General features: G+C 38.0%; 1 protein-coding gene across 4 annotated transcripts in view; it reads right to left on the bottom strand.

Annotated features, from left to right (window-relative positions):
• LOC124137979 overlaps positions 1 to 21586 on the bottom strand; it is a 67308-nt gene extending 45722 nt beyond the window's left edge. The window contains exons 1-2 of one of the 4 annotated variants that reach the window (XM_046504457.2): positions 21267 to 21586; positions 8090 to 8168 (exon numbers count right to left, since the gene is read on the bottom strand). In XM_046504457.2, the coding sequence (XP_046360413.2) occupies positions 8090 to 8148 (59 nt within the window). In that variant the 5' untranslated portion in view covers positions 8149 to 8168; positions 21267 to 21586. Of the gene's footprint in view, positions 1 to 8089; positions 8169 to 8819; positions 9024 to 16772; positions 17245 to 21266 lie in introns of those variants that run through there. The other 3 variants (XM_046504455.2, XM_046504458.2, XM_046504459.2) reach the window with 3 other exon arrangements.
• Positions 21587 to 22269: the final 683 nt, after the last annotated feature.

Raw genomic sequence — 22269 nt, 5'->3', positions numbered from 1 at the left:
CAATGACATGCATCAACCAAGTCAGTGAACCTGACCACCCGATCCTGTTAGTCGTCGTCTCTTACGACTGGTCGAGACTCGATTATTATATACAGACAGCCGTCATATAGCTGGAATATTGCTGAGTATGGCGTTAAACAAAAAACCAAAAAACATCTCATGGTAAACATAACCCAACTGGTCGTCTTTTGTTAATCACCATGAGCAAACACACCCATAATAGTTTTCATGAGCACACACTGTACAACAAACATTTGCTTGATCTATGAGGTAACTTAACACTGTCAAATATTTTGCTGGCTCACAGAGAGGTCATGCTGAGGTCAAGGAAATATTAATACTGATACTGTTAGTGGTCAGGTCAGTTCTGACTGTGCTGTTTTCCAGTTTTCAGCCTACAGCAGAATGTGAATTTCTACATCATCTAAGCTATATTCATAGTTTTTTAGTTTATCTTGAGCAAAAGTCAATAGGTAAAATACTTAAACAATTCTTCTCCACTAAATTTGTCCCCTCCCCCCCCCCCCCCCCCCCACACACACACACACCACACACACACACCCAAAAAAAGAAAAAAAAAGATCTTTTCATTCATATTTCTTAAAAGCTTTTATTTCAGTTCATCAATAAAAATAATATATAATTTCATATGGGTCAATTTATTTCCCTATTGTTTTTTCATCAGTAATATGAAATTGTTTTCCTGGAATCTAGACAGTGTGATGCATATTTCATATTCAGTGTGTGGCTGGGTGGGTGGGCGACATATTTCAGTTCTATCACAGTGTGTCAGAATAATGTAGAAGGAAATTCCAAATTGGCATAAGGTCATAGACAATTACCACTTCCGTGAATCCCATTGGTACAGGTAGGTAGATGACACACCAAGGACCACAAATGTGGTAAATTTGGAATTTAGACACACAATCAGCACATCCTGACCATCTTCCCGAGGCAGGAGAGTAAACAAGTCCAGTTTCCACCCTTGCCGAACAAGGCTGGTATTATGGAGTTAAATTTTGGCTGGACGAGTCTATGCATAGTCCAATCAAAATCGCCCACTGAAATCGAAATCCAGTTAGTAAACTGTCGTGCATTTTCGGTCGATTGCAGGATTTGCAAAGCATATACACCGCCAACTCGTTGTCAGCAGATATTTTCCAAATCTTTTCATGTTTATAATCAAGGTGCTCACGTGCATTTCGCGATGTAAGACCCGTTTTATCACGATATAGAACTTTGATTATCCATCAGATCGTCCTGACTGGGCGCCACCATTTTGTGTGAAGCAAACGCAAGTGATACGAGAGGTGGAATCTGATTGGTCCATAGGAGAGGTTTAGAAGGGACATAACTGGTAATAGCCACTGGTGGCGCTACTATCAAGCCCAGGAATTCCAGCCTAGGTGGGCAAGGGTGGAAACTGGACTTTTAAAGTCAGTTAACTCTCTTGCCTCGGGAAGATGATCCTGACAGACAAGGGTAAATCACTCCGCACTGCAAAATGTTACGCCTCACATATATGAGAGAAGTCACACATGTATAAAACATCTGCTTTAATCACAGTAGCTGATTGCTTAAAACAATCTAGGATTCAAACCCATGAAAAGCATATCCTTGCTGGCTAAGGGAGGCAACTCTGTACAGAAAATGGATCTCCCATGCCCTTCTCACTGAAGGAGATTCATCAAGTCTGCTGAGTTATGTCTGTCAATTGATGGAAGAATTTACTGTCTTGTAATGTGTTTAGCATGCAACTGATGTTTCTGACCCAGATACATGACAATCAGCTGTTAAGACTGTCAGTCATTGTCAGGAAGTCAGCTGAGAGGGGTGAAGTGGGAAGAAGAGGTGTTGGGTCAGTGTGATTCTCTGTGAAGTGTGATTCTATAACTGACCTGTAGTTGTCATAAATATTCATGCTTACAGATCTCGATGAACATGGGACAAATCCCCTGCAAATGGAATATTGCCATTACAGACAACAATACTGGGCTGTGGGGTTTGGTGTAGATTTTACTCCACTTCAATTGTATAAATTATTTTATCATTCAAAGGCTTGTGATAGATGTGATAAACCGATCCTTCAAACTTAACGTTAGAAATAACCTAGTTTATAAAAAACCTTATAGAGCGCATCAGGTTCAAATCAAATTCAGCGTAATTAAATCTACCGGCTGTCACAGACCCTGGAACAAAAATATCTGATACCTCCCAAGCATGTCTAAAGTACTTTGGTAAGTCTATATTTCTTCAGTTAATGAATAGATACTCTGGGCTCCTTTCTGTTACAGATTAAAAGACACTCACACCCAGACCAGGGTTTAGTCCTCAAAAAAAGTTACATATAAGTATATATAAAAAAAACTTCTACAAAGCAACCCATGAGTATAAAGGAGCCCCTAAGTCTCTAAATTCCTTGACCTGAAAAGGAGGCCTACAGGCCGCTTGTGCTGAGAAGAGGCTGACAATGGAAAGTGCCTGGTTGAAGTGTATAAAATTCCCCAAACGTTCAGTCAGACAACTGGACTGGCAACAGACCAGACTAACAAAAAAAAGGAACAAAAGGGAAAACAAGATTAGTACTGTTTAATGTCAGTTGTCAGAAAAAACAATAAACTGGTGGATTGTCAACTTAATAACTTTTTACTCCTGACCATCTGGGTGCAACTTTTCAAAGCTGACCTTCCATCAGCAAAATAGACTGTCTCAGACTGTCCGCAGGTGGGTATTTTAAACACTGCTGATTGTTATACACATGCTCTGGGTCTGAAAGATAGCCGAGCCTCACTCCCAACAGTTGAGGGTGAGTAGGTCCAAGCTTCAGCCCATGTTACATCATTAGCCTCGGGCTTGGCCTGCTGTGAAGGGCGAGCTTGAGCTGATCTTCTGCTGTGTCACAAGCCTCACAGTCACACCAGTAACTGTGTCATCATTTTACATTAGATTTCACAGAGACGTGTGTTTACAGAGGTGAATAGTGTTGTCATGTTGACAGTTCTACCTCTCTCTATGCATTGTGCAGACTACCTGCACCCATACATGGCGTGTAAATGACTGACTCGTGGAGGCTGCACAGGACATGTGTGTTCTTGATATACCCAGAAGTTTGTTACACACAAATTCATCAAAAGTGACACCGTTTGGTTTCTTTAGTGAATGAACTGCTTTGTGAGAGACAAGTGATTAGTTTCTTAAGGGACATGTTAACCAGTTACTCCAGAAACAAGTGAATCAGTTTCTTCAGGTACAAGAGAACCAGTTTTTTTAAGTGACAAGTGAACCAGTTTCTTCAGTGACAAGAGAACCAGTTTTTTTAAGTGACAAGTGAACCAGTTTCTTCAGTGACAAGTGAATCAGTTTCTTCAGTGACAAGTGAACCAGTTTCTTCTGACTGACTGACTGACCCCACTACACCAAATCTCTGTGGTACATATTCAGTTCAGTTGAAACAATTAAACACGATCAGATTACAACCTTTATTCCTTCAGATGAGGTAATACCAAATACTGTCTTGGTCACTCAACACTGGAATTATCAACATTCCCAGTACAACATCCATCATATGCCAGAAACACACGTTCTAAAACAGTATTGAGCAACTACACCATAAACACCAGTGCAGCTACACAATACCCACCAGTGATATATTTGTCTGCAAGCATCAGTAACATGGCGTCCACTGAGTCCAAGCTGTTGGAGGACTGTTTTGAAATAGTTGGCACAGACAAACCAGAAGCCCAAACTCCGGAACCTGAAGATGCCGACCTGGTTCTTAGTGAATATGACCCATACTGGCATTCCCGAACTTTGTCTAACCAAGGACCAAGAATGCCGCTGCCCAGCCCCCACCACTCTGCCATTACAGCTGGTGCCAGATGGAATGAACAACACAAGGTGCCTAGAAACAATGACTGCCCAGAAGCAAAGATGGAGTCTACCATTATGCAAATTGGGTCTTTGAGAGTGTCGGAACCGCCCAAATTTGGAGATATATTAACAAAACATAAGATGGAGAGCGCTATTATGCAGATCAAGTCGTTAAAGGTTTCGGAGAAGCCGGAATTTAACGCTGCTTGGCACCAGTATCGGTCAGCCAGTGGTCCTCACATGTCAAAATAACAGGGACATGAATACAGCAACTTGTAATATTAAAGAAAATTGTGATATCAAAATTGGGGTAAGATCAAGGAAATCTGACAACATCAGCAACAGCATCTGACAACATCAGCAACATTGCCTGTCAACATCAACAGCATCTGACAATATCAGCAATGTCTGTCAACATCAACAGCATCTGACAATATCAGCAATGTCTGTCAACATCAACAGCATCTGACAATATCAGCAATGTCTGTCAACATCAACAGCATCTGACAACATCAGCAATGTTTGTCAAAAGCAACAGCATCTGACAACATCAGCAATGTCTGTCAACATCAACAGCATCTGACAACATCAGCATAAACATCAACAATTGTCTGACATCAGCAACATCTGTGAACAGCAACATCAGACATCAGCAACATCGCCTGTCAATATCAGCAATGTCTGTCAACAGCGACAGCATCTGACAACATCAGCAATGTCTGTCAACATCAACAGCATCTGACAACATCAGCAATGACTGTCAACAGCAACAGCAGCATCTGACAACATCAGCAATGTCTGTCAACAGCAGCAGCAGCATCTGACAACATCAGCAATGTCTGTCAACAGCAGCAGCATCATCTGACAACATCAGCAATGTCTGTCAACAGCAGCAGCAGCATCTGACAACATCAGCAATGTCTGTCAACAGCAACAGCAGCATCTGACAACATCAGCAATGTCTGTCAACAGCAACAGCAGCATCTGACAACATCAGCAATGTCTGTCAACAGCAGCAGCAGCAGCATCTGTCAACATCAGCAACATCTGTCAACACCCTGCGCGTATGTCGACACAGAAAGATGTACATACCATATCCCCACCTCCAGTATATGACAGACAACATGGAGTTCTTTCCCTTTGGTGGGAGAGCCATAAGGAAATGACGCCTCAATGAGGCAAATGTAGAAAGGCCACTGAGCAGTTATGCAAAAGAACTCAATAAATATTCTATGGAATATCAGCATTCTATGGAATATTTATATAAAGAATCTTCTTTGGTTTGACAGTCATTAGATAAATAATTTTAATAAAACACAAATACTGTTAATTTAAAAATTCAAGAATGCCTTATGTATATATACATGGTTGTACATTGAAAGTTGATGTGTGTTATATCTTCAACTGTCTGTGACAGGAAGTAGGAATAAATTTGTCACAATTTTAATTTCAAACAATGCTTGCAACATGTTATGTTTTTTCTCTTCCCTTTGTAGAAGATTGACTATCACACGGTATGGAATTGGACCAAGCCTTATCCAAGACTGATCGCCGGTGGGAAAGGGATTTTACAGCTCTTCTTCAACTGCAGGGCAGAGAGATCACTGAGACATGTTGTTAGTTGCCTTGGGCTGGGACGAGTCCAAATCTACTACCTGGGTACCCACCCCCCTATTACCAGACCCTACCCGGGTACCCACTGTAGGTCTCAAGAGATAGGTACAAATTGTCCGATTGGGAATAGTTTGACTTTAGCCCTGGCAAAGTGTATTTAGATACACATATTAAACGACCTGGTCATGCATACGCTGAAGTTGACTGAAGTTTTATCTTTATTCAAACATATAAATGTCAGAAGGAATGCAAACATTAGTGACTTATAGTTAGAGTTCTTGATAATTTTTGCCATTAAACAATATACGAGGGGCGTTCAATAAGTTTTGCAGCTTCAATACAAGACTAAGTCGCAGAATATCTTTTGCACTTTTATTTTTCAATATAATCTCCTGTTAGCTGTGAAATACAGTTTATTTCTACAAGCCATAAAATTAGTGATTAGTTTTTAACATAAATTGGGTACCTTTTAATTCAATTTTTTAATGACCTTGCTGCAGTTTTGAGGCTGAATACTGGCCTCTGAGCAGGCCATGTGGGATTATCTTATAACTGAGGAAACAAGAGAGACATGGCAGTTCTATGCAATATTACAGACTTTAAGAGTGAAAGAAAGCAATTGAGAAAAATGATATTTTCACAGCAGTGAACATAACACTTGATATTTCATAGCAGTGAGCATAACACTTGATATTTCCCCGCAGTGAGCATAACACTTGATATTTCCCCGCAGTGAGCATAACACTTGATATTTCCCTGCAGTGAGCAAAACACTTGATATTTTACTGCAGTGAACATAACACTTGATATTTCCCTGCAGTGAGCATAACACTTGATATTTCATAGCAGTGAGCATAACACTTGATATTTCCCTGCAGTGAGCATAACACTTGATATTTCATAGCAGTGAACATAAAACTTGATATTTCCCTGCAGTGAACATAACACTTGATATTTCCCTGCAGTGAACATAACACTTGATATTTCCCTGGAGTGAGCATAACACTTGATATTTCATAGCAGTGAGCATAACACTTGATATTTCCCTGTAGTGAACATAACACTTGATATTTCCCTGCAGTGAGCATAACACTTGATATTTCCCTGCAGTGAACATAACGCTTGATATTTCCCTGCAGTGAACATAACACTTGATATTTCCCTGCAGTGAACATAACACTTGATATTTCCCTGCAGTGAGCATAACACTTGATATTTCCCTGCAGTGAACATAACACTTGATATTTCCCTGCAGTGAACATAAAACTTGATATTTCATAGCAGTGAGCATAACACTTGATATTTCCCTGCAGTGAACATAACACTTGATATTTCCCTGCAGTGAACATAACACTTGATATTTCCCTGCAGTGAACATAATACTGTGACGGAACTATTGTCATACAAGAGTTACCTTCCCGCAAATTGTCTCCCTTTATCAAAAGTGCCTGGCCCGTACACAAACTGCTGACTTCCTTGTTAACGTCAGTTCCACATTGACAAGGCAAAATATAATGACAGATGGTCATTTATGGAGTTAATATCACTTCTTTCTGTTTGTTATTCTCTTGAAAATGTTTCGTCATAAACTTATAATTTCTCATTTAACTTGTCAATCAATGCTGTTCATTTCTTGACCAGCATGTCTTCCTTCCTGTCACTTGGGGGGAGGTGGGGTAGCTTAGTGGTTATAGCGTTAGCTTGTCACTTCGAAGACCTGGGTTCAATTCCCCACATTTGGTGTCCCCCCATCGTGATATTGCTGGAATATTGCTAAAGGTGGCGTAAAACCATCCTCACTCACTCACTCCTGTCACCCGACGAAAGAAACATGATATTTCACTACACGCACGAAATATCCTCTATGTATTGTGTAAGTGACACAATAAACGAGGTAAGACATCATGACCACAGCAGCCTCACATTAGTTAGTTCTTACAACAAGGGGGCAGTGGGGTAGCCTAGTGGTTAAAGCGTTCACTCATCACGCTGTAGGCCTGGGTTCAATTCCACAGTTGGGTACAATGTGTGGAGTCCATTTCTGATGTCCCCTGCCTGTGATATTGACGGAACATTGCTAAAAGCGGCTTAAAACCATACTCACTCAATCTTACACCAAGCTATAATCAAGGCTTCACTGAATTTTAAAATTGACTTCTTTCACTTAACTAGTCTGTAGTGGGTGAGTGAGTATGGTTTTACGCCGCTTTTAGCAACATTCCAGCAATAACACAGTGGGGGACACCAGAAATGGGCTTCACACATTGTACCCATGTTGGGAATCAAACCTGGGTCTTCGGTGTGACTAGCAAATGCTTTAACCACTAGGCTACCTTAACGCCCTTACAAGTCTATAAACACTCCTCCATTACCTATGAATACATATAGGTAGCTGATATTTGGTGTACCCTCACTAATTATTGATTTTGGCAAGAATCATACATGTTTGTTTCAACAAAATTATAAACATCTAAGACAGGTGTAATTTTTGCCTTTCCTTCAACAAAAAAGCTGACATGCTGTGACATGACATAAAAAATGTTTAAAGCAATGTTAAACCAACCCCACCCCTGACAAACCAAAATAAACTGCGGGGAATACTCACCTCTGCCCAATGAGCAGTTTGTTGGTGGAATGATCGCAAGGGTAGTCCGCTTCCTCCATTTTTTAAGATGGCTGACACTCTACACAAACACTCACTCAATTGAACATAACACACATCGGGGAAGGTCCTCTGTTCATTTGCATATGTAAAAACCAAAAGACTAAAAAATTCAAATTTTCCCAAAGATTTTATTCCACCTAAAGTCATAAAAGCCTTTAGATTATTGGCTGAAATCAATTTCTATAAACTTACTATGACTCATGATATATATCATAATTACCTATTTCTAAATTGTTATAAATGTTGATCAAACATTCCCCCCACAATACTTCAACAATTCATTTCAAAACCAAAACACAGAAAAATAAAAAATATTAATGAATAAATAATACCATTATTCTTAAAACAATTACATGTTAAAAGTAAAAAGTCACCAATAAATACACTTCATTTAAGTGAAATGTGATTCATCAAAAAATATTAAAATATATTCTTCACAAACCAACTTTTCATTTCCATACCACACAAATCAATCAATTGATAAATACAAAAAACAAATTCAAGGGAAACATGATTTGTCCACAAATTATTGAAATAAAATATTCACAAACCAACTTTTCACTTACATACATACAAATAATTCATTTGAATACAAAACCTGATTCAGCTGAAACTTGATTTATCGACAAATTATTGAAATAAACTATTCACAAATCAATGTCTCACTTACATACACACAGCTGAGTCAATGGACAGAGATGTCATACGTAATAATCATTCAAATCTAGCCACTCTTCAATAATCACCCACACGGAGTGAGAACCACAGCCAACATTGTGTGTTAACCCAGCATACACAGTTCCATTGCTTAGGAGATAATCCACGACACCTTCCTTTCAATATGCAAATAACTGGCCTAGGTTTTCACGACACGAACCAGAGGTCTATCTACATTAACAACGCTCAAGAGCTTGACAGAGATAAATCACCCACACAGATGCATGGCACCCAAATAAAACACTGAAAACATACCCCTTACACTCTGACGTGTCCGGGGCTTGATTAGAAGTATCTCTGATACCACATAGGTATACACAGGTAAATGTTAGCCTATAAAACATAAACACTGCTTTCATAAACCAGTCATGTTTATCTTGAGTGATAGATTGAGTCAGGGCACTTGCTGTTAAAGTGTTTTTTTAATACACACGTGTACTTGTTTCCTTAATATGAATAATGTTTGTTGATATGAATAATGTTCGTTGATATGAATCTTTTGTTGATATGAATAATGTTTGTTGATATGAATAACGAGCGAAGCCATGGAAATGTAGGTAACTCTTGACATTGTAAAGAAACCCACCATTTAATATTAGCAGGTGGCATCTTCCCGAGGCAAGGGAGTTAACTGACTTTTAAAGTCAAGTTTCCACCCTTGCCGAACTAGGCTAGAATTATGCCGTCAACTTAGTGTCAACAGATGTTTTCCCAATCTTTTCTTGTTTTTAATCAAGGCGTTCATGTGATTTGATGCACTTTGCGAAGCAAGACATGCCCTATTACAAATAGATCTTGATTAACGATCAGATCATCTTTACTGGGCGCCACCATTTTGTTTGTTACAAATGTAAGTGATATCAGAGGTGGAAACTGATTGGTCAATAGGAGGGACATAGAAGGGACATAACTTGTAATAGCAACTGATGGCGCTACGATCGAACCCAGAAATTCAAGTCTAGTTAGGCAAGAGTTGAAACTGGACTTTTGAGCAGGTGGTGCTTTGATTTTTGTTAGAGACTGAATATTTTTTGGTCACTGCTTCAAGATATGCAATTTTCTCTGAACAGTGATGCTATATTTTATTTATTTTTTTTAAAGATGAAGCCAGACTCCCTGATAATTAACTCAGATTTGACTTTACCAACCAGTTTTTAAGTCAAATGACAGTTTCATTTAATATTGCTGCTGAGGGATGAATAGATTAAGTTCATAACAGGACATCCTTTCCGCCTCTCTGGTCTAGTGGACAGAGCTTTTGCCCAGAGAATGGAAGGTCAGAGTTTTGATCACCAGCCCCATCAAATCAAAAGATATTTAAAGATGGCAATTATTGTTACCCTGCCTGGCGCTCGGCATTAGGTGGATAAAACAAGGACTGGTCGGCTCAGAGTCAGTATACTATGTCTGAGTGGGGTATTCATGTTAAACTGTGGCATGGTATCTCAGTGGGATAGCACTATAAATCGGCATTGTTCTGGACTAGTCCAAGCAGCCACACACACACATCGCCATTCAAGTGCAAGTGGGGCATCCACTTTTTAACTGCAACATAGTATCTCAGTGGGCTGGCACTATAAAACTGTCAATACTCCGGATTAGTATAAGCAGCCACACACACTTGAAACAATCTTGAACACAACCCCACTTCACCTCACCCCTGAACAGTTTGTAGAAACTTGTAGAATGAATCATCAATGTTTTGTATTACACCAAATTTAATTCCTCTTATGCGCTTACTGATTTATTCATTAGGCCAAACCAATTCTATTTCTTGAATGACAGATTTTTGTAATTAATATGCTGAGTGATAGGAGGCGAGATAAAATATGTTTCGGCTGATTTGATGTTAGTTTCAAAAAGAAAATCTTTGAAATACAAGTTTTAGCACAAATACAATTAAAAAATGACTTTCTCAATTAATACAGCATCTGTTTTTTGTAACATGTACTCAACTTTAGGGTACGGCCTTCCAAAAATTAGACAATACATTGGTTGGACTTTAAACGAACCTTATTTACACAGCCTTCTGCAATATCTTAGGTTAGTTACAGACAAGACATTAAACATTCTTTTGAATTACACAACCAAGAAATCCTATCCAACGATATTACAAAAAATAAAGTTCTGTCTGTATACAGTGAGTCAGAATCAGTGACACATATAAGGTACAAGAGTCCCTATGTCTACATCATGCATTATTAATCTGAACTCTCCAAATCTACCTTCCTTTATTGGATTGACAACTTCTATGAACTATTCCTGATCCACCCAGCTATACAAAATATAAAGTAAGGCAACACCTTTTTATTTGTTGGTTTACAGATTTGTCTAGTCCTGCACCATGCCTAAGGAATATCTATAAAAAATAATTAAAATACTTTCGGGATGATAAAAACAGACATGTTTAGCTAGCTTAACACAAATCAGTAGTTGAAAACCATTTAAAGATTTGTTGTTGTTTAATGCCGCAGTCAGCAATATTCCAGCTATATGATGGTGGTCTCCAGTGATTGATACCACGAGCATTGATCCTTGCAATTGGCATACGATGACATGCATCACCAAGTCAGCGAGCCTGACCACCCGATCCCGTTAGTCGTCTCTTACGACAAGCACAGTCACCTTTTACAGCAAGCATGGGTTCCTGAAAACCTATTCTACCCCGGATCTTGACGGGTTTTACTACCTAAAATGTCACCATTAAAAGAGAAATTTTGGGAAACAAAAGATTTCATAGACTACCTGTATATGTCAGTCTAGGATTTGACCAAAAGCAACATTCAGAACAATAATGAAAATAGTTTAGACTTATTCTTATTTTCCATAACACTCTATCAAAATGGATTAGAAAAACAAAAGACACAATACAACTATAAATATAATACAAAATAAGTTTCTAATTAATTATTGATCAAAAGCATGTATAGTTTTTAAAAACATATATAAGAAAGCTACACGATAAATCGCAAAGAACAATGAAAAAAAAGTGTAGTTTATTTCACGATAAAGCATTAACATCATTTCTTGAGATTCAAATATGCACTAACTACTCATCATATATTGGACAACATTATTTTTGAGAGGGAAGTGTCTAGTAAGTAGTTCGCCTTAGATGTTGCTGGGCTACGGAGATAAAATGCAGTGGCCGAATAATCACTTCCAAAAGTGGGAGAGATATGATAATCCGTATTAGGAGAAAAGGTACAGATAATCGATGTGAGGATTGAGAGAATACCAAACTTAACCCACCTGTTCGTAAAATAGACTTGTCTGACATTTCTGAGGTTTGATTCTATTCAGAGAGTCATCATCATTTAAATCTGATAAATATTTTGAAAGCTTGTACATTTTATTAAGATTTTTAAAGAGGCTGTACATATTGTTGATATCTTACATGAGAAATAAATGACTCGTGGTCATTGTTTATAGGACAATAATTTTTTAATTTGAAGTTTACGCGATGTACGTCTTTTCCATTGGACAAGAGGTCGATCACATTGCTGCAAAATGGACATTCATAAGTGTATGAACAAAACAATTTTACATTCATACATTTTTCACTAGACCATGTTTTTGAAATGACATAAACACTGTCGGACTACTTCCACATTCCTGGGGAAACCCCTGGGAATTCCCTAGCACGAATGCACACAGATCATTTTGACCCTTTAATCGTGAACCCAGCATTTCAGTATACATTGAGAAACGTCAGAGAGTTTGACAGCGTGATTGTTCATGAATATCCTCGTGACGGCCCATCCAAGTGAACAAAATTAAGAAATGCACATCCAAACTATCATAGTATCTATCAACTCAATCCGTGTCTAGACTGACAGTGACAGTCTACAGCAATATATAAATTTACCTTAGTGTCTATGTTCAATGTTATCTTTCAATGATCGGCCAATTGATCAATGATGACTAAAACATGTAACTGTCACAGGTTAATTAACAACTTCGGAAATCTCTCCCGTCACGTTTATCGTGTCAGCCACTTTGACATCTTGTACTTGATGTAATGTATTACGATGCGCGGTCATTGTGACTGACTTACTAAGTAGTTCTTTACAGACATTTCTCATCTGATGAGGATATTATTGAATACATTTGATGTAAAGAAACTACAAAAGTTGTTCCTGTAGAGCATACATAAGCTCATGTCACCTCTCGTTTTCAGGAACTATTTTATTTCGCGATACAGCTGGTTGTTGTATGGCTGTCAGTGTAAACATGAAGTCACACGTATGAAGTATTGTGTATATATCCAGATTTAGATCTTTTAAGGTACAAAATAGTGATATAAAACATTATACAAACTGACTTTCACTTTGTGTGAGTTCATTGGAGTATGAACTTTCATAGAGTGAGGGCAAAACTGTATGAATGTCTGAGCAACAAAGTGAATGTCAATTCTTAAATAAAAAAGGGAGCATAAACCACTAGGGGCTGCGCCCCTCATTTCTTAACTTAAGAGCACAAAGCCTTCTAACAGAAGTAAACATAGACACATCCATGGCTGTTGAAATAAACATCTGCACAAAACAGAATTAATATACATCCAAAACTGGCCTCAACATAAGATATGGGTGAGATCAAGGCATATATATCTCCAAGGAGATATCGCAACAATGAAACTGAAACAATGCTTGGAGACTACTATGACATCATCAGTTACCATGACATCACAAACAAACGACATCACTAATCTCTCTGCCACTGAAGCTTGTTAGCTGTACCTCTTACCCTCATAGCCTGCGACTACTCCTGTCAAAAACTGAACAAACAAAAATCGCCCCAGAGTTTTAAACTTTTATCAACTTGTGTTGGTATGTTTGATGTCCATAGAAACCTGTGTGAGATTCTATTTATCATCCAAAATCATTCTTCAAACTTAAAGTAGTCAAAAACATGCCAAATGCTTGCAAAATACATTTTTATTCCAAACAACATATTAATGATACCGAAACCAGAGACCATATACCGAAACACACTCAAGTAACTAATTTTTTCCAAATACACGAGCAACCCAAATAACTTTTAAATAAAATATAACATTGAGCTTCTAACAATTTATTTGGTTAGCAATAAAACTGTAAACCATAAAATTAAACAAGCATTGCCTAAGCCTAATGTTTGTACAGCAAGATTACAAAGACTATCACATACAGCCCATTTGCGAACCATATCACAACCCTCCCTTCAGAAGGCTGTAGCAAGTGATAAACAAGGATTTAAAAGTATTTATTGTACGAAATAGGGTTACAAAAGTCTTGTGAAGGTAGTACAAATGATAAACTAGATTTTAAACTGTGTGTGATACCCTGTGAGTAAATCATCAAGGACAGAGTACACGGACAACCACTCACTATTCGTTTTCTTTATTGAATTCATGGCAGAGGTCAAACAAGTCTGGAATTCAGTCATTGTTATGGTCAAACAGGTTCCAGTACTCAATCCATATTGTAAACTAAGGCTGTGTAATCTTTTGAAAAGATATATTTGAAATTTGTTATGGTTCAAACGGCAACAATTTGGAAAATCTTTTTTTTTTAAACAGTTGTTTCATAAGACAAAAACAATTAGAATTAAAATTAAAATTACATTAAAAGCATTTTTGGGGGCAGCTTTATGAATCTAGATTTTCATGCCAGCTGACCTCACTTTATCTTTCTGTTTTATTAAGTGATGTATAGATTTTTGTCTCAAAACCTGTGATTGAAATCAAAATCAAAATACAATTAGACTGTTCAATTATATTTTTTGTTTTGACAAAAGAAATTCAGCCATGGACAAAGACTTTGGTGTTAATGATATATTTGCATACCAAAGGACACATTATTTGGATCCACTCCCAATCCTTTGCAATTATGGGGAGGTGTAGTAGCCTAGTGGTTAAAGCGTTCGCTCGTCGCGCCAAAGACCCTGGTTCGATTCCCAAAATGGGTACAATGTGTGAAGCCCATTTCTAGTGTCCCCCGCCGTGATATTGCTGGAATATTGGTAAAAGCGGCGTAAAACCATGCTCACTCACTCACTCACTTTTGCAATTAGGATGCCATATTATGCATATTTGGATAAGAATAAAAAATATAATTTCAAATTCTTTATTTTCATGTTGTCATTTTTGTAAAATAATACAGTTTTGTTAAATATTTGATCTTATTGCCTTTAAATGGGAACAAAGACACACCAGTGAACTGAACAATCCAGGACTGAGTAACAATCTACATGAGCCAAGATCAGTTTGAGAGTAGAACAGGGAGTCTATATCAAGTTACTTACACTGGCAGTTGTCACAGCTTTGTCACTGGGGAGGTCACAGTACTCAGTCTGTAGTTTGAAAGGGTGAATCAAACAGTGCACAAAAGTTAGCCGAGGGCAGTGAATACAAATCTTTCATTCAGATGTTTTAGTGTTAACTTTCCCAACTACTTCCAATACATTTTGTATACTATACAATACTATTTGTACTTAGCACCAAAAGGTGCCTGCAAATTGAATTTGTACTGCACAGATTGAGTGACAGTAACTGTTCAGTTCTGTGTTGAAGGTAGAAGTGAGTGAGTGAGTATAGTTTTACGCCTCTTTTTAGCAATATTCCAGAAAGATCATGGCAAGAAGACACCAAAAAATGGGTTTCACAAATTGTACCCATGTTGGGAATCGAACCCAGGCCTTCCGCTTAAACCACTAGGCTACCTGACCACCCCGTTGCAGGTAGAAAGATCAAGTGTTTATCACGTGGGTACACTTGTTTATTAATTGTTTATGGATATTTGCTAACAATTAGCTTGGGTCAGTCAAAATAGAAATAATGTTGATGAGCTTATTAATTTTTTATTTCAATTGACATAAAATTGTTTTGGTTTGTTGGTTTATTGGGAAAATATAAAATGGAGTGAGTGAGTGAGTGAGTGAGTGAGTGAGTGAGTGAGTGAGTGAGTGAGTGAGTGCGCCACTTTCAGCAATATTCCATTAATATCATGGCGGGGGACACCTGAAATAGGCTTCACACATTGTACCCATGTGGGAAATCGAACCAGGTTCTTCGGCCTGATGAGCTAATGCTTTTACCACTAGGCTACCCCACCGCTCCTAAAATGGAAGGAAACTTCAAAGTGCAGGATTTAATATTTCTACAGCACCCTGTGCATCATATATCGCTGTGTATAAGGTCAGTCTTTCATAACGAGAATTAGTGGGATTTCAAGGGGGGGTTGTCCTATACACAGGGTAACAGAGTTTTCATGTTTTTTCCCCAACACAAAGACATTACTGTGAGCACGTAACACTATGTCAATAAATCCGTTGACGCAAATTAATCTTGTAATTACACTGTCTGGTTATAAAAAGTGTTCATTGTACATCTGGACAAGTTTATGTTTGTAACCTATTTTACTAAAAATGTTTAAAGTATTTTCTTCTGTGAAGTCTTGGTTCTCTTCAGAAGAGGTTTGCAGTGACCAGAGACTATATATAACTATCTGATCAATTATTATTTATTATGAAACTAGTGAATTTAATTTTCATAATTTGTTGAGTTTTAAAAAAAATTATTTTGGATCTATGATCATGATGTCAATCACTGGATTGTCTGGTCCAGACTCAATTATTTACAAACATTCCTGCCATCCCTACTTACATAGAGGTCAAATGTAGAGCCTTTCATAAGGTGGGGGTGAGGGGTTCCTGACCTCGCATTGTAGCTGGAATATATCACGGCAAAATCGACCAGAGAAATAGAGAATGTTGAAAATAGGCTACAGGCCAATCTTTCAGTAATCCAGGTGACATTTTCAGAATTGTAATATACAGATTAGCAATGTGCCACTGAATAAAACATCAGTCTTTGAGGAAGGAGACGTTTATGCAAAATCCCCTCAAAACAATCTTGAAATCTTACCTCGTTGAGAACATGTTGTAAAAACTGTTAGTTTTGATTCCTCCTCCTGGAATGTTACAGTAAACTGTCTAATCTTCCCGATGTAATGGTGCCAGGCGGAAACCTCCAATTAATTTCATCCACCGTTAATCAAGATATCCTCATTGAATGTCGCTCGAAAGTACTGATTTCTTCAAAACTAAACATAAACGGTCAGTTTTATCAAAGACATATCCTCGAATCCTCATGATGCTCATGATCATCAGAATCATCTGGTCAGATCGAGTCCGACACTCACACACTGAATCACGGACAAGACAGCACTGACTATATGTCACAAGCTGAATAAATAAAGTTCACCAGTTCACTTTGTCATTAATTGTTTTAATTAATCTACACTGACAAATAAATATCCAATTCCATCGATCACACATTGGAACCAGACTTCCAGGAACTACGCCAGGATATGTACTGGAGGATATATCCCCATATTTACCGTTAGTGAAATGCTATTGAAGGGACCAATGAGAGTGATCTATGAGATAATTGTAATTTGTAAAGGTCTTGGAGTGTTACCCTGGGTGGGAGAGGGGCCACCCCACAAACGTAGTGAGGGGCTGGAGGTTGGCTGGTGTTTGCAGAGACCATTGTAAAGTGTTTTAATCTCGATAGAGTGCCTAGCTTTCAGACAGTACAACCGTAGCTGGGGAATATATAGGAGAGTGTATCTAAGAGGAAGAATGTGTAGAGAATACTATATATAGATACTTAACATAATCTGTCATTATTTTTAGATTTTGATGGCTTTTCTTTGTCATGGACATATCAGAACATTTTAGGATATACTAGACTTAGCACTTTAAAATGATGGAAAATTTGTGTTTTATAAATTTCCCTATTCAATTTCTAATTATACCGGTAACTAAGGTGTCACAGTTTAACAGTTGACCCATATTGCACTGAGTATCAGAACAACAAAAATATTTAAAATTTAGTCTAAAATTATTGGATTGAATGCAATATGGACCTGTAAATTTAAAAACCTATTTTGTATGGAATAATGGTTTTCCCAGTGTGCCTGTCACAGGTATGAAACCCCCCATAACAATCTTGCAGCACTTACCTACAGAGTTAAGTCCCTTACCTTGCCAGGATCTACTGGTTGTTGGTACTAACAAACCAAGAACAGTGATCAGTGGTTCCTGGCTAACTCTGTACAGCAGGCTGAAGCACTTTAACCCACTTGGCCACATTGGGATTTTCATCAATATCTTTAAAATATATGATGCTGGAGGCATTAAATTTTTATAATTTACTTTTTTTATACAAACTATTCAACATGTTCAAGGCATCAAGGTAACTGCCATAGGATGTGAGTCCAATAAAGCATGAATGTTAGGTAGGACTAGTATGTGGTGTACTTCATCAAGTAAACGAAGAAAGAACAAAGTGGTAGGGCTGGGATAGGTAACTCTGGTACTCAGGTTGGGTGGGTACTGAGTAGGACCTGGGTACCCACTAGACTACCCAGTCCCGTGGTTAGTCACGTGATATTATTTAATGACAAAAGCTTACTATAGTTCAGTGGTTACACTACAAGTTGCTAATGCTCTCATTTCTTTCTGATGCACACATTCCTTTGACTTTTATATGTTTCAGTGAAGATAAAGCTTCAGTCAACTTCAGTGAACACATGATCTGATCATTTGATACATGTATCAACATAGTTTTTTTCCAGGGCTGCGGTAAAATGATTCTCAATCAGACATTTTGTACCCATTTCTTGAGACTTACAGTGGGTACCCGGGTAGGGTCGGGTAGTAGGGAGTCGGGTATCCGGGTAGTAAATTTCAACTCGTCCCTGATAAAATGTCATATTCAGTCCATGACAGGGACAATAAGTGAGGCCAGCAGTGTTGTTTAACGCCGCACTCAGCAATATTCCAGCTATATGACGGTGGTCTGTAAATAATCAAGTCTGGACCAGACAATCCAAAGATTGACACCTCAAGCATCAATCTACTCAGTTGGGATAAGATGACATGCATCAACCAAATCTGTGAGCCTGACCACCCGATCTCATTAGTTGCCTCTTACAACAAACATTTTCGCCTCTTACTGCAAGCATGGGTTGCTGAAGACCTATTCCAACCCGGGTCTTCATGGGGATGTTTGGTAATGAGGTGGGTTTGGATGAAAATCTACTAATTAATTGATTATTGCCTTATCAGTCCTTGACTACATTTCAGGCTCCAAGTGCCACACCCACACCATTATCCCAAAGGTTATTTAACAAGCTAGTCTAACCACTTATTTACTCTATCCTTAAAATGACCTGACCATTTTCATCAAGCATATTCACTCGGATAAATTCATTTTTCCATCTCGAAAACAACGTTCCAAAGCTCATAGTCAAGTCATACTCATACATTTTAATATTTTAATACCGGGTTTAGTGTGTGAAACCCATTGCTGATATTGCTGGAATATTGCTAAAAGTGGCGTAAAATAATACTCACCCACTCAGTAGTTCAGTATTTAAAGGGCTAGAACATTATTGTAGGGGCTAGTCATGTCAAGTGGCGACTCATGCTTAATAATAGTTAATCAAATACCCAATTATCTTAAACTTCAAAGCCATGATATTAAATTGTATTTTTATTTCTGTAATAATCATCAACCTGGAGGTCCTTTTGTGATATAACTTGTTAAATCAAGCAATAATATTGAGAAAGCAGCTTCATATTTCTATAGGAGGGAAGAGACAGTTGTTTCTAAGTGGGGACAAGCCTTCATAACAAAACAACAGGGGTAGATATAACATATATAATATGTAACCAGCAGGGCTGGCTCCTTTCAAAAGTTACCCGGGTACTGGCCCTTCTCCAACTAACTGGCCCCAAAGAATTTAAATGTTGGTGGCTATGACTGAGTTACCCAGGGGGCCTCAGAACATTTCAGAACTCCTCACCTCTAAAACGTTATTTCCTACACTCTGAGATTAAATCTTGGCTTCCATTTGCCTCATTTCGTGGCGATATTATGAGCAAAAAACCATGTAGTTGTTGTACTGAACATTACAAAATGGCTGCCAGTATGTGTCATTCTACCGAGATCATCTTTGAGATAACCATTCACATGACCTCATCCCCCCTAAATATTTTCTCATCAAAATTACATGATTCATGAGCACCGCCATTCAAAATAATATCACAGAGCAGGTATGAATTTTTGACGAGCCAGACGGGCCATCAACTTTACATTTCAGGAAGCCTTTCATAATTATAACTGGCCACGGGCCAACAGGCCAGCAGTAAAATCGACTCCTTCAAAATACCTATAGGCCTTACACATCACATGTCAAATACACAATATTTTATGGTACATAAAGAACTAAAAAATAATTGGAGTGTGCGTGCGTGCGTGCATGCCTGCATGTGTGCAAGCGTGTGCATGTGTGTGTGTGTGTGTGTGTGTGTGTGTGTGTGTGTGTGTGTGTGTGTGTGTGTGTGTGTGTGTGTGTGTGTGTGTGTGTGTGTGTGTGTGTGTGTGTTTGCCACACTCAGCATTTATTCGCGCTATATGATGACAGCCTGTAAACAATCAAGTCTGGAGTAGACAAAATGGTGACATGATGACCACCATTGGGAAAAATGACACGCAATCAACCAAGTCACCAAGCTCCAGACTGTTGCTTGGCACCAATTCTAATTTAGTTGCCACAGGAGAGAAAATAATTGTCATCAAGAACTAGCTCTCATAACCAAGTCAAATATAAAACATTAATATGTTATATAGAGATTAGGAAAATTATTGGAAAGGCTAGTCAATTCTATGTGATCCCGAGCCCTAAATACTCGTTCATATAATGCTAAGTTGTCATAACTGTACATGTCCTATACTCAGCATTATTTATTTAATAGTTTGTAAAGAGCTTCATAGTTCTCTAGTCCTTACACACAATTACCGATGGTATTTAAAGGGTAACTGAATTATTATGGGGCTATGAATGAATGAATGAATGAATGAATGAATGAATGAATGAATGAATGAATGAATGAATGAATGAATGAATAAATGAATGAATGAACATTGTGGTCACTACATGCTGTCTTAACTGGATATGTAAAAATACACAAGGTTGTGACACGGGATAATTGTGTTCAAAACGGGATAATATTGTGTGCATGTGATCACTGGCCTTTGTAACCAAGTGCCACTTTTGCCTACTGTATTGTAGATGTCTTACTATCTCCAGAGACAATATAATATAATCTATTATATGGTCTCTGCTATCTCATAGAAACCTTGTGAGAGGTACTACTTTTGAATTGTAAGACCAAGGTTTTACCTTTGAATTTCATAAACAGGTTTTTAATATGATCTTTTTCACATGAAAAACTGCTGGCCCGTGAGCTTTTTCCCCTTTTTGCTTGAGCTTTTATTCTTTCTACCAAAGTAGAGTTTCAACAATAACATAAAATATACACCTTCTACAACAAAGCTTGTACTTACTCTTCAACATCCATCCCAACACCACCATGAGACTCTACACCATTCCCACAAACCAGTCATCAACAATTAGATTAAACAACAACCTCTTCCACCGTTCCTCCCAAACAGCCTGTCAATCAAAGTTAATCCTGTGCACCCAGCCACTCTCAACACATGCTCCTCCTGCACACTGTTTGCCTAATGGCTGTCCGCCATGTTGCTTACCTGTAATCGAAACTTAACAAAGCTGAGATAACATTCAGGGACGGATCGGGAGACTTAAACGTTATCTTCCTGAAATATCAGAATCTGGGGAAAGCAATTACGGCTGGGTCAGAAATATGATCTAGGTGATTTGAGAATTTTATTGTGAAAAGTTGATACCCCAATAAAAATTCTTTAGAAATTTCAATGACACATCGATATTCTTATAAAAAAAGGAAGTTTGAATTTTTCAGAATACCTTTGGCTCATTGCCAGTAGAAATAAATGGAAGAATTAATATTCAGCAAATGCTATCAAATCCTTTCAAAATATACAAATTTATGTATTTTGTATACTCCCCAGGGAGATGAGAATGCAACCGAAATGCCCACTGGTCATCATCATCATCATCATCATCATCAAAGAGTATTATTACATAGTATACATGTAGTTACATTAAATAGTTTGAATGGAGGAAAACAAATTATAACACTGTAAAAAGCATAATACAATTGTTTTAGTATGTGAACAGTTTAATAAAAATATTTCAATTGTTTGATCGACAGACTGATACATATTTTGTTTCAAAGGTAACCATCAAGCACTCATTTCATTTGCTGCTTATCCCACAACAATTAAGGCTTAAATTATAGTGCTATAGGGTGAGTGAGTATGGTTTTAGGCTTACCCACCACCCCTCGTGCTATATAAGCATCACAGGTTTTTCTACCAACAAAACCTAACTAGTCGTGATGTACGCAGAAAATGAATTCATGGTGACACATCTGGGTCACATGTTACTCTAGGTCTTCCAGCCTTT

The sequence above is a fragment of the Haliotis rufescens genome, unplaced genomic scaffold, assembly GCF_023055435.1.
Source record: "Haliotis rufescens isolate VD_foot unplaced genomic scaffold, xgHalRufe1.0.p SCAF_17, whole genome shotgun sequence".
Classification (NCBI taxonomy): Eukaryota; Metazoa; Mollusca; class Gastropoda; order Lepetellida; family Haliotidae; genus Haliotis; species Haliotis rufescens.
Note: the sequence above shows the minus strand (reverse complement) of the source record. Positions and strands in the feature narration are given on the sequence as shown.